Here is a 14228-nt window from a genome sequence, read left to right on the forward strand (position 1 = left end):
AAAAATATATATATATTATATATATACACACACACATTAGAGGTAATATAAGTATATAAGTATTATGTAAATAAGTATTAATATTATTTAAATCTCGGGATTCATCGCGATTAAAACTTACTGTTCGATATTTCGGCGGTGATTCTCCTGCCATGGTCACGAATTTTTAGCAACTGCTGCTTTCATCTTCGATCTTGTTATATACTGACGCACTATCAGTGAATCAAAACCCTTAACTGCATTGTTAAGTAACATATTGTGGAGTTGACCACCACTTTCGCTAGTAATAGCTAATCTGTTTATGGAGTATTTTGAAACAGAAGCTTTAGAAAAAATGTAAAAAACCTTAAGTATGGCTAAGAAATTTTCTTAATACACAACTCGAATAAAGTTGTCAACTGCCCTTCCTGGACACACTAATATAAAAAAGAAGACGGTTCTCTAGGACATACAGTATTCCGAAAAAATACGAACACTAACAATTATCTACATGCAGATTCCCACCACCATCAAGCACAGATTAAATCAGTGACAAACTCTCTATTCAACAGAGCTGCAGTTTTGGCCGACCAATATCATATTGATGCCGAACTCCATACCGTGAAAGTCGCGCTTCAGTCGAATGGTTTCAGAAAAGAAAATTTAAGGACCATAGTAAAGAAAACGAAAACGCACTTCTGCCATACATCCAAGAGGTTAAACAAAAAATCGGCAAAGCACGATTCCGACATATTTTCCAATCCAAAAACATAATTGGTTTGATGCTTCTTAAAGGAAAAAAATCTAGAAGCATTGCACATCGAGAAAAAAAAACACAAAAATGCGGTCAAAAAGTTTAACGGTAACTCGGACCGTTGTTTTAATGAAGACAACAAGATCGACTTCATTAGCACAAGGACTGTTGCTAATATTAAAAATCCGTTTGTTCGCACAAAACTCGAAGCAGTGGAAATTGAAATACACAAAAATATCGCATTAAACAAACAATATGATAGCATAATGATCTCAAAGTCCTGGCTTCCGGTGCTGGAATCGATAAGAGCAACAAAATAACATAAAATTTTCACCGGCCTAATCACCACACAATTAAACAATCACATTAACACGGACATAAATGACACGATCACTGCAAATGGACAAATAATCAAGGTCATAATATAAGAAAAATTCTTTTGCTTATACTAGAAAAGTAGAAGCAGTTAAATAACATGGATTTTTAAAAGAAACTTTAGATATTCGTATTTTCAATCTCATCACAAATTTGGCAAAAAAATACTAATAACACTTTCATAGAAACCGAAACAAACGAATATTTTCGAAAAAAAATAACGATTTATTAATCAATAAACAAAAATATAAACATCAAATTTATACAAACAATTCAGAATTTAAAAATGAAACAATTTTAAACAATAGTGATTTACAATTGGTTAACATTACAAAAAATCGTTTAGCAAAAAGTTTTAACTTTTCGATCGTTGCTAAAAAAATTCATTCGAAGATATGATTGAAATATAAAAGAAACTATTCGAAAAGACTCACTCAAAATTACTAGAACTAAAAAAAATAGGAAAGTATAATAATTTTTCAAGCATTAGTTATTTTAGACAAAAATTATTATGAAAATTAAATATTAGAGATTCTAAATGACTAGGCTTATAAAAATACAGATAACTACCCCACCTCATATCTAGTAATTAAACCTAAAATACTTTTGACAAAATACCTTTTCCAAATGAAATCAAGCACGCGCTAGACAATATATTCTACCCTGGGCATATTAGCCCAGGGTAGAATAGCGCGTCCATTCCAAACAAAAAGTAGTTTTTCGACGGTATGGGTGATTAACGTCTCGAGACGGATGCGCAATTACTTGGTCAATGCAATATGTGGAGTGGTGCTTTTCTATTTTGGGTGTGCACAATAACTGTGTTAAATGTTTAATGATAGTTATTGTTTGTGTAATAACCATCAAGACGCATTAGATAAATCTGTCGAGTCACGGTGGTTAAATAAAATAAATAAAAAATAAATTACGGTTTTTATGCGATGGTCGTTTGCCTTTTACCGACATTCCAGCAGGTATATTCCTGGCATGGCTTACTTTAAAATATATTCTAAATACGTTAGTACATATATTTATACATTATATTTCGCTTCCCCACGAAACATCAGATGTAGAAAATTTGGGTACAATTAAACGACTAGATAAATTTCATAAGATAGAAACATCTTGAACTTAATACATAGGAATAATACGTAAAATAATACGTACAAAAAAAATATTTCAGGATCTTAAGTTACCAGTGGAGATTTTTTTAAATTTTAATGCAAAACATTTTATTTAAATGAAATTTGCATATATAGAATACAAAACACGTTAGATGCATTCTCGGGAGCCTCGAATCAAGAAGGCAACTCTAAAGACTGCGGTCTCTAAAGTTGGAGGTCTTCTCTGTATGATGTTTTTAATAAGGTGGAGTCTTCAGTGAAGTCGGCCGGGCGAGGACGAAAGCTTGATGAATGGTGGCCCATTGCGATGCTCTTCTACTATGTCCGGAACCAGACCATCTGTAACCAGAATTATTCATCGACAATTATGTGAGCGAAGTTATTTAATATGTTATAAAATTGGTCAATATACTGATAAATATTGATCCCAATTTTTAAATAGCTTTAAAAATCGATGAGAGATAAAAAATAGATTGATAAATTTATAAAAAAAATGTTCATCTATCAAAATAAACCACGAATAAAAATTATTGTATAACACCGCTTGATTACTAATTATTAATATTTTACGAATAGTGATTGGAAAATTCATCAATGCAAAATTATAATGGTGTAATTACACTTTATATAATTTATCATCAATGAAATTGATAGATTATATAGTTACAGTGATCCCAAAATATTTTTGAAATTGTTTATTTCCAATTACTCCTAAATGTTTTATATTATATCTATATTAGAATAACCAATGACTATTAATAATCATATATTTGGTTGAATTATATTGTGTTTTAAACTATTTTGTAATACATTATTCAAACATGTATGTAAATTACTAGTATTGCAAGACCATGCATACAAAATAGTCTCGGAAAAAACAACTCACACTACTATCTGAATTTATAAAGTAGTAAATGTTTTTGTGTTTATATCTCTAGTAGATGTATATTATGCTTATTGTTAAAATTTATCTTAAAATGTATATAAACTTAAAATCCTTATAAACTTTCACAATGTTTATAACATATTTACTATATGTCAGAATTTCGATTCGAACCACTGTGCGCTGGTCCTGCCGAAGTAGCTCCCAGAGGCCTGGATTTTACGCATGCAAACGTACGCAATAAGCAAAAGTTGTTTTCTTTAGTTATTTTTCTTCGGAATTTTGACGGGTCACGAAAAATAATATAACTTAACCCATCATTCCCTCTACGACGAACACAGGACGATTTTACAGCTTACAAGAAATAATATTTTTTTATATTCTCTCATTGGACGAAACATATTAAATCCAAATTTTGTCCAATGGGAGAGCGTAATGAGAAACTCACTTCAAAAGTAATAAAATAGTTCCGTGCCCATGTTGTTTGAACGATCGATAACAGTTGACTATTATAATTAAATCAAAACTGAGAAGCACTGTCTTTAATGTAATTTGTTTCGAAGCGATGGAATATGCGAATAATAATGATACACATACCAGTATAGCTTAATATAGATACTATATATGTATGATTGTTTATGTAGTAGTAAAATATTAGCAATTAAGTAAGTTGTTAAGACGAAGTTGTAGATTTTACGATTAAGGCCAAGAAAAGAGTTTAACGGACCACAAGCGCACGGTTGTTTTTATGATCACGAGTCTTTGTTTTAATTAATTTGCTAGTTTAAAATAAGAATTTTTTTAGCAACTACCGAACGGTTTTTCTCGCCTTTATTGATACCAAAAACAAATAATACACTTAAATGACATAAAACGATTTTCTAACTCATCAACTATTTTTTTGGGTGAAAATAATTCTTTTGTAATTTTTTTTCAATAAAAATATGTTTATAATATACAATTTTATATTTTTAATCTAATAATACTTTTACATTGGATAAAAAGGTCAAATTCAATAATATTTAAATAAAATATAATTTCGCTTAGCGATAAGTTAATTATTTAATTATTGACCTCTAAAATTTCATTAAAAACATTTTTTAAGAGCACACATACTATGTGAATTCCATTCTATAATAAGTTTTAAAGTACGAAAAGAGTTATGTAATGCATATAATACAAAAAAACTATTTTTATGATACAATATTTAATTTTCTATTTATCGTAACTTTATGAAACCTGAATATGTTATTAGAATAGTGATATTTTTATTTATGTATAGGTACTAATAAACTATAATAATATTACAAATGAGTTGTGATTTTTTTCTTCAAATACAATTACAACTATTTTTCAAAATATATTACGTAAACAAGGGTCATTCAGACCGCTGTAAATATATTATTGATATGTAATTTAAGTTAAAATCGCTGAACCCAAAATGCATTTGAGTTTTTGTTACATTAAAAATACTGTATTAAAAATATAAATGTTTTTAGATTTGCCGAAATTTTTACAACATTATTTAACAAGCAAGGATTCTCCGGTGCATTGATAGAATATTTCTTTGTTGCGAAACGGTCACGGGAAAAAATATATCACGGGTAGACGAAAAGCACCGTAAGGCCACAAATTACCGTTGCACAAATCGACTTCGGAGATGTCCATTAAACAAATGTAATTTTATAAAGGCGTATACATATTTCGTTGTTCTAAACAGCGAGTGCAACGATTGTATGGATGATCGCTGCATGATTGTGATTTGCCAGCAAGCTATGCAGCCCTGAATATTTTAGGCTGGTCTCTAATGAGAAGAGGGCAGACACCGGCAGACACTCGAAGACAATAGCAGATTCGGTCCGCCCGCCGACTACATACGGTCATGGACGCTCAGATATGTATGGTGGATACCCTCTCGCATCCGAGAGGGTATCCACCATACGAGAACCGCAGCAGAGAGGAATCAACCTCCGCTATAGTGTCGCTGTCACGCCAATCACAAATCTTCCACTGTCATCATCCCTCCACCAGCTTCTCCACCACTGTTCGGAGAATAACGATCTCGCACATTATTAAAATATTGTATTTTTTTGGATCTTAAAGAAAAATAAAACATTATGTAACTATGTAAAAGCTATTTATTTTTTAATTGGTAATGTGAGTTTTGGCCAACACTCATTAAAAGTAAATAATTGAACTTTCATTATATATCACCTAAATGATATTTTAATATTTTTTACAAATATCCCGATAATTTAAATCAACTAACAAATATTATTTTTATGCTAAACAGTTTGCATTAGAATATTAAATAAATTAAATATAATAGACAGGTTGTATTTGGGTAATAAATACTCTCAAATTATAAGATAATAAACAAGCCCATTAAGACTCATACTGCTAGTATTATTTTTTATTATATATAATAATAACCGAGAAATTTAAATTCACATTTACAATTACAAACATGGTATTATACTTTAAGATTAGCTTGCAGCATTTTTAAGCAGATGGCAATTTTCGCGGAAATTTAGCGTGAAAATTTTTGTTCCGCCATTGTGTTTGTATATTTTTTCACTGTACGCGGATAAATGTGGAGTGTTGATGAGTAAAAGTATATGTTATTCATAAACACAGTTTTAGCAGTAAAATCTCGATATCCATTCATTCGAAGGTATTAAATTTTGCAAGAAGAGTACGAGTAGCCATGGAAACGGATATTGATTTTAAGAAGGAAGATGCTTTTTTGTCCTTTTCTGTTTTTTTCAGCTAAACAGATGAGACATAGTATTTTTTCATGAATTAAATTAAATTGCACATACGGGTATCTATATACCGTGTGACATCTGAAGCGTTTAAATATATACAAATAAGAATATTTTTATTTTACACTACTCACATAGAGATGTCTCTATTAAAATATAAAATATCATATTTCTGAAAAGTATTTGCTTATTTTTTACGTATACATATAGTAAATTGAGTCGCAAATTCTTACAGCTCAAAGATTACATAATTCGAGTTCAAGGAACCTAAGTGTTGGTTTTTCATATCAAATTTGATCAGGTGAAATTATGAAAATATACACACGCAGTGGCGTACGATGTAAATTTGATATGCGCGATAAAAACTTACATAATACGTCCTACTTTTTTCACGTATTAAGCCGATTGAATTTATAAGGTCGCCCCAATTATATTAATCTTTGATACTAGTCATTTGTATATCGCTAACCATAAATCACGTATAAAATTCACTGCAAAAATGTAAATTTGTATTAGAAACTACGTCACTGCGTCTAAATATGTTTTATTTACATGCAAGATGTAACGTTGTTAGTATTATAGAAGGCATTCGACAGTATGTTTCTTCTTGTAGTCGCGAAATATTATTTGTGCTAAATCGATATATTCAATGGTGTTCTTTATTTAAAATGAAGTTTCTAAATTTTAATAAGATAATATTGTACATTAGGATGGCACATGAATGTATCTTATCATAATTACTTATCAACCTATTAATTGATTATATTTTTATTGCCAGCAAATCTTATATATTTTTCTTATTAACAGTTAAACACGAATAAAATAAAAGAAGTGATCATGACTATGTTAGCTAGGTCTGTAATGACCATAAGTGCTTCATTTTGCTCGGTTATATATCGGGATCTGAATCCAGTGGTCGTTAGACCTTTGAATCGAATTCTGCTAAAGTAGAATTTATTTTGTGCAGTGCTTAGTAAATATTTGAAAATGGTGTTGACAACCATTACAGCGCAATGATAAAAATCATTCAATTTACTAAACACAGTGACTTTATTTGCTCATTTTACTAAATTAATTTTTAGGAATCAAATGTTATATAACAATTTACGAATGATGCTATGAATTGGCATTATTGGACATATTCTATTTTAGTCGGCAGATTATTCAGTGGTCCACCTACGACAATGGAGAGATCAAGTCTTGAACGAAAACGATAAGATTTATCAATGTAAGTTTGTATTTATTTATTCTAACTAAAAACGGTTTATGTTGCTTCTTGAATGATAAAAGATTCATTAAAATAATTTCAGAGTGATATGAAAAAATACAGGAAATCCTAATGTTAATAATAAGCATGACAAATATTTTTTATTCATAAACAGTTTTTATTAATTATATTCTAAGTTTAAAGTAGGGACGGCTAAAACTCTTATTAAAAGTTATTAAAAAAAAGTTATTAAAAGTTGTTATTATTATTAAAAACTCTTATTCATTTAGCCAGGGTTATTAAAAGTTAGCTCTTAATTTTTAATTATACCATTTACCTCTTCTTTACGGCATCAAAATATCTACTAAATCTAGCGATGTACACACGATGCAATAGCCATCGCATTTATTTTGTATAAATATTGGAATTAAACGAACAAAAAAATGAACATAGCAAATATTTATTTACAAAAATAGTTTTGTGAAATCAAATTAAAAACCTCTGTACGCAAATGTTACTATCTTCCGTAGGAAAAAATCGGACTGGCAACACTAGATTTTGAAATTAATACCCAATTTTGTTGACAAAGTAGTTATTTTTGTCATTTCCGATAATAGCTTATTTATTGTAATTAATAATTTAATAATATATCGAATATATAAATGTATCGCGAAATATTATATAAAAAAAAAAGAATATATTAAGTGTATCGCAAAAGAATATATGCTTTTATTTGACATATTTATAGAGATATTCAAAGGTTAATATATTATAATTAAAAAAGTATTTGAAAGAGATAATCAATAGTTAAATTAAAATTGCTACTTGTTAGTACGGCGCCGCGCTCAAAAAACACCAGTTGTTACTCCCCACTGCGTTTTCCGTGCTATTTAAACCCAAAACTAATCTAAACAAATTAACCATTAGGCGGCTTCCATAAATTATGTCACAGGTTTAGTCAGGGGTGTTTCATTGGAATATTATTTCAAATCTTGCGCTGTAACCTGACAGGCGTAAGCCTAATGCGTTACAGCGGGGTAAATCTATACGAACTGGGTAAACCAATCAAACATAATGAATACCTAAATATTAAAAACCACCAGACTGAAAGTCTGGGAATCGGTGACATCTATATTGACAATTATAAATTATTATACGTGTAGAGGGGGGGGGATTTTATATATATTTATTTAGATTTTATTCTGACCAAAACTTGGCGGCACTCTGGTAACACTGACGTGACGTAGGCGCATTCTCTTGGCGACTTTGGCGAGCTTGCACGGCCAGTGCGACCTCGCGCACTGTCCACTGCAGCGACTCAATCTGTATATAATTGGCACCATGTTGCCAAACGTGTAATATAAATTAACACCAATAGATCTCACTGCGACTGGGGTCGGTATTTTTAATAATAGCGCATTTTATTTTATAAATAAAAATAACCTGAAACCTCAAAATTAGTCTTAGGAGATACGGACAGAGCTATTCCGTCCTTGCGAAATATAGGGAGGGGGAGAAAAAATTACGATAAGCCTGTGACGTAATTTATGGAAGCCTTCTATACCATTAAATCTGTAATACTATAAAATATTATCATATTAATTTTCTTTCCATATAAAAAAAATCATAGATGAGCGAACAGACGCATACGCACAGCAGTGATACCACGCTAATCACGGGAAACACAGTAAGGGTAATAACTAATGTTATTAGCGTGGCGCCGTGCGAATTATCAAGTACTTTGAAATTAATTATTGAAAATTTTAAAATATACATTTTTATTGGTATATTTGGTCCTAAACGACTATTTAACTTACATTTCGCAGGTGTGACCGCGAGCGCGCGTCGCTGCAGCTGGCAACATTTAAGGAGATCGATGTTTGGCGGAGTGTGGCGTCGCGAGTGCGTTGCTGTTTCGTCGCTGGCGCCTCGTCCGGTTGGCGCTTAGTTTCCAAAGTCGGAGGACTTCTCTGGTCACGTCCCACCGCTTCTGCCCCCCGCGCCTTCGCACCCGGCCTCGCAGCGGACTCCAGACCCCCCACTCCTGGCCCCTCGAAGGTGAGCCCTGCCATCTACAATATGGCCGACCACGCCACTGACGTTTTTACCATTAGGCCCCATCGGGACTTCGATCGCTCTCAACAACCGCCATCATGCTATATTTGTGCGCCATATGTGTGAATATCCCGGGCGGCCCACGCCCGAGCTCCGATTAAAACGCCTATTGCCATCGTCGTTATTTTTACTTTATGTATATCAGTGGTGGTCTTAACCGTTACTTTTTTGACCAACAAACCGATTATTTAAAAAAATTGTACAACGCCAACCTCTATGCTTCAATGTGTGAATCAAATGATATTACTGGATTTCACTTTTATTCAAAATGTTTCATTAGGGTGAAAAAGGGAGGTGAACAAATATGAAAAAAAATTGTATTTTAGATAACAATATAAATCTGTTACTTGTGTGAACATTAGCATGATTGTATGCTCAATTTATATAATTGGACCAATAACGACTAAAGAATTTAAAATATGTAAATTTTGCAAAAAATACTTTCTTTGAAGAGATTGTATTAGGTTATTCAGAAAATAATTGCTCTTCGAAAAAGCACTAAAATCTACACATTTGTATCGGTAGAGTAAAACATCAGAGATCTGGAGCTGATATAATCTAAGGTGAACAAACATCTTTCTTTGCCCTACCCGAATAAAAATGTCCCGAGGTGACCTGTTTTTTAGCTCCCGCAGCATCCCTTATTAAACAAAAATTTCCGAGATGATCTTCTATTTTGTGTCTTTTAATATTTTCAAAATCTGGTCACCTTATATAATCTACCTTACATTGTTTACCCGTGCAAGAGAGATAAATGAAAAAATTAATCTCTTTTCTATCTAATACACGGTAAGTATATGAAAGTATAAGCAAATATATACAATAATCTAGTTTCGTTTGTGTTTCAAAACAATGTTGCACCAAGTACTTAATCTTTTATATAGTCATATAACAACTGTTTGAAATATCTCTCATTTTAAATCTTATAAGTCATTCCACAAAGATATGTTGTAGGTTTGATTCATAAAAATCCACACCAAAGTGACGTAATTGCTTCTCTACAGTCAGTTCAACCAATAAAAATCTATCAATTGTAGCGGTGAAGATTTTTCTTATGTAAAATTTTATAATTAACAGGCAATCGTCCTTTTAATGCTTCCTCTAACAGTTGCTACTCAGTCTTAATATAAATCGATTTCTTCTAGAATATTCTTTCAGCCTCAAACAGTTCAGTTTATTTTTTGGAATGTTACAGTTGAACTTCTTTGTTTTCCTCCAATTTATATATTAATCTTGTGTACTTAATCTTAACGTACGACTTTAATTTTTATCAAAAAAGGCTATGCTAATTTTTTCGAATAATTTGCTGATTTTTGAGATGAGAAATCACAAAATACAAATTTACCATACTTTGTCTGGTAGTTAATTATTTACTATTATTTCTGAAATATTGATCAAAACAAATCTAATCCACACACGATGAACAATATATGTACTGTATAATCATTGTGAACAATTTTTTTCAAATAGATAAAAAGTAAAATAATTAGGAGTTGTGGCCCTAGGGGGTGGTTGACCTCGCGGCCAATGAGACTGGTGTGACTCTAGTTAGACTTTTTATTAGTTAATATTTACATGCGGAAAGACGATTATCAGCGAGACGTTTCTCTTAAAGTTGACGCAGGTGGTGATGCCCGTAAATGCTCCTCAGAGCTTTTGTGGCTGTGTGCGGCGAGTGTCAGGAGGTAATTCCTCATGCGGCCGGTGGTTCGGAAGTTCCAGGAGTGATCTTTAGGTCTGTCGGTGAGAGCGCGGCTGCTGGTCCCTTCGGATAGCTGCTTGTGACTAAGTGGCTTCTGGTGTCTCAGTGGCTACTGGCGGACCTTCTCTCTCTGGCTGTCTCGGCCCGTCTCCCTCTCCTCGTCGGAGTCTGGGCTTATATCCTCTAGGGGTTGCACGCTTGCTGGCCAATCGCTTATGTGCAGCGATCTTCCAGCCAATCGCTGCAGTCGCTTCGTAGAAACGGCGAAATCGTCTATGCCCCTTTAGAAAGCGATTTTTGCTCGTCCCAGGTCTTTCGCATTTTTCGGAAATGGTCACGGATGTGGTGATTTACGATATCCGTGACTGTTTCGTCACAAAGGGACTTCTCTTAACGACTAGTGTTGTGTGGTCAAAAAAAGATGTTATTTGTCTCATTGTTAATGAATTATCATTTATGGTCACAGTCATTAACAATGAGACAATGGCCCTTTCAAATGTGGAACCTACTGTGTGGTCGCCACAATTTGTAGAAATTATTTTACTTTAATTTAAAATTTTAGCGTAAATATTAGTTTCTTGTAAGAGCGAAAAAAGTCTCACACAGCACTAGCGTCGTAACTGCATCGAGCGACAAAGTTCTTGTGTGGCATTAGAAAGGTTAAATCAAACTTGTGTTTTAAGAAAAGACCCTTTTCAGTCGTACGTTCGACAGTTTCTTTAAGGTGCTTTGCTCAGGATTGAAATAATGGCCTACCCATTCTTAATCACAGTAACTGTAGCCATTGGATTTCCACATCACTGGAAGATCTGCTTTAGTCACGTTCTTAATACTAGGATTTCTGAAAGCATCACAGTGAACCGATATTTCGCTAAACTACACCACCTTAAATTTGTTAAACCTATATGAAAGATGTATAAAAATAAAAAAAAAAATACTGATATATTTTTATAATTTGTTGCCATATTATTTTATACATATTTCTTTTATGATTTTGATATAAAATTATATTGTTGATAAAAGTTGTTTGATTATAGTGTTTTCTCACATGCAATTTGTATTGATTTTTTATTGTTTTATTTCAGATGCCTCGAGCTCGGAGGAGGCACCATTCTGTGTCGCGATCTCGCACAAGATCACGTTCACATTCAATGAAACGGAGGCGAGTCGAAGAGCCTCAAGAAGACAATTATAGCAAGCGTTCCCGTTCACACAGGTAAATTACTTTCGTATTAATGGATAATTTATTGTTATGTTGATGATGCAACAATGTTAAAGCAGTAACCTTGTAAGCATATTTTCATATTAGTAGATTGAAGTTATTGGATAGTAAACTAACTGATCTTAAATGAGTCGATAACAAACTTATTGTAATTTAATTTATTTCCTGTCATTTTGAATGATTTTTTTATTTATTTAATAGTTTTCAATTTGAAACAATTTTATAGATATTTTGAAGGCTAGATACTTAGTTTGGATATTTACAATATTTTTTTCTGAAAAGTTTGTTGGAAATCTGATTAAAACTATGATAGTTATTGTGTCCACAAAAATTGTTATATATCTAAATTTATAGACCCTGATTTTTCGCTTTTTTTCGAACAACTTGTTTAATATAAATACTTTATAAATTTGTTAAAAAAGTTTCCGTATTGACCACAGCGATTCTGTTGCATGTGATTGTAATGTTTATTATTACGTTTATACATGTTGAAATTGACGAATAGTTATTTTTATAATAGTAGTAATTAATTAAAATAAATGTATTTAAGAATTTGTCATACACTATGTTTAAAATACTTGAACTTGTGTTCTAAGTGCTGTGTTAGGGTCTTCTGGTGATGAATAAAGTAATATTTATCGAAAGATAAGACCCTCTGCAATAGATAATATTTCTGTAGAATTCTATCTAAAGAGTATCTCAGGAAATCTAATAGATCATAAAATAGGGAAGAGTAGATGTATTTTATCAATACAGTTTCTTGTGTGAAATGTAAATATCTAAGGCATTATTCAAACTAAAGATAATATTTTAATTTGTTACATTAAATATTTTCAAAAAATAAATTAGTATGGTGAGTTCGCAAATACATGCAGGATGACCAGGTGAATTATCAAGTAACAGCAAAATCTAATTAATAAAATTTTATGTTACTTTTTTGCAATATTTGTTATCCTCTTGCATACAATATTGAGTATACCAGTGTTAAAAACTTTCCATGTCCTTCAATTAATTTCTATAATGATATTTTGGAAATACTTTTTAGAGCTCTTGGGCGTTCGTTGTGGTAAATTAGAAGTACATAGTTTGCTTTTGCAATCCCTCATTTATTTTTGTATTATAGGTTCTCATCTGTTGTGGCAACATTCCAGTTGAGAACCGTATGGGGTCCTGTGACGAAACAAAAAAACTAATATTACTTGTCAAATACAATAATATATTTAAGGTTCTCCAGATATGACTACTTTTATGATTTTTTTATATGTATAGACTTCCTTACACCTATTAAGCGGTGAACAGAACATGATGCTTGGACATCAGTTAAAGTTGGTAGCAGTGAAACGTCTAAATTATTAATAGCTACCATTTTCTGGTAAATTATTTTTATCGAAATAAAGATGTGAAATGATAAATCACTAGTGTTGATAATAATATCGATAATATTTATGTTGATAAAATCAGTAATAATTCAAGTTTATTTTTATAATAGATAGTAGAAACATGTATGTCTTGAATCAATTTCTGCAACAAATATGCAGAAATATATAGAAAATGAATATATGGCAACCATAAAGCGTCTTTTTAAATCTAGTAACTACTAAAGAGTAGAACACTCTAATTGCCTTAATTTATTGCTGAACACAACTATTTCGCAATTCTAATAAAAAATAATGGAATTGTATATAAAATATAATTTTAGAGAAAAATGTCTTAGCCATTACATAAGTATAAGTTGTAAAAATTTAGTATCTGCTAAATTATTTATTATGGACTGCTGACTAAATTATTTACTCAGCGTATTTATTTATATCACATATGCACATTGTTAATAAAATGTAAAAAAATATTTCGAATAAGCATTATGACATTGAATCAAAATAGTATGTATAAAATATTACAAAGACTAACTGCTTTATATGGTATTGATTTTGAATGTATAATAACAAGTTTTGGCTTCATTCCAACTATTTGCTTTTTGTGTTTCTATGCCACTGTATTGACAGGAAGTATTTACTTTGACTTAGCACATATTTCTATTTACGATTTCCAAATAAAGGAACTAAAAATATAATTAATTTAAAAACAATTTTGATAAGGAATTG

At 31.4% G+C, this 14228-nt stretch overlaps 1 protein-coding gene and 1 long non-coding RNA gene across 6 annotated transcripts in view; one reads left to right on the plus strand and one right to left on the minus strand.

Annotated features, from left to right (window-relative positions):
- Nucleotides 1-1310: 1310 nt before the first annotated feature.
- On the minus strand, nucleotides 1311-9040 carry LOC148239468 (uncharacterized). Its single transcript, XR_015812757.1, has 2 exons — nucleotides 8905-9040; nucleotides 1311-2571 (listed from the first exon to the last, which is right to left on the minus strand). It is a non-coding gene; the product is annotated as an uncharacterized LOC148239468 (long non-coding RNA).
- Nucleotides 6453-14228, plus strand: part of Doa (CDC like kinase darkener of apricot) — a 48658-nt gene continuing 40882 nt past the window's right edge. For 2 of the 5 annotated variants that reach the window (XM_088206040.1, XM_088206065.1), the window contains exons 1-3: nucleotides 6453-7108; nucleotides 8914-9145; nucleotides 11990-12120. In XM_088206040.1, coding sequence (XP_088062166.1) covers nucleotides 7107-7108; nucleotides 8914-9145; nucleotides 11990-12120 — 365 coding nt within the window. In that variant the 5' untranslated portion in view covers nucleotides 6453-7106. Of the gene's footprint in view, nucleotides 7109-8913; nucleotides 9146-11989; nucleotides 12121-14228 lie in introns of those variants that run through there. The other 3 variants (XM_088206057.1, XM_088206073.1, XM_088206048.1) reach the window with 2 other exon arrangements.

Source organism: Plectrocnemia conspersa, unplaced genomic scaffold (genome assembly GCF_051122295.1).
Source record: "Plectrocnemia conspersa isolate PC_06_02 unplaced genomic scaffold, ASM5112229v1 ptg000001l, whole genome shotgun sequence".
Classification (NCBI taxonomy): domain Eukaryota; kingdom Metazoa; phylum Arthropoda; class Insecta; order Trichoptera; family Polycentropodidae; genus Plectrocnemia; species Plectrocnemia conspersa.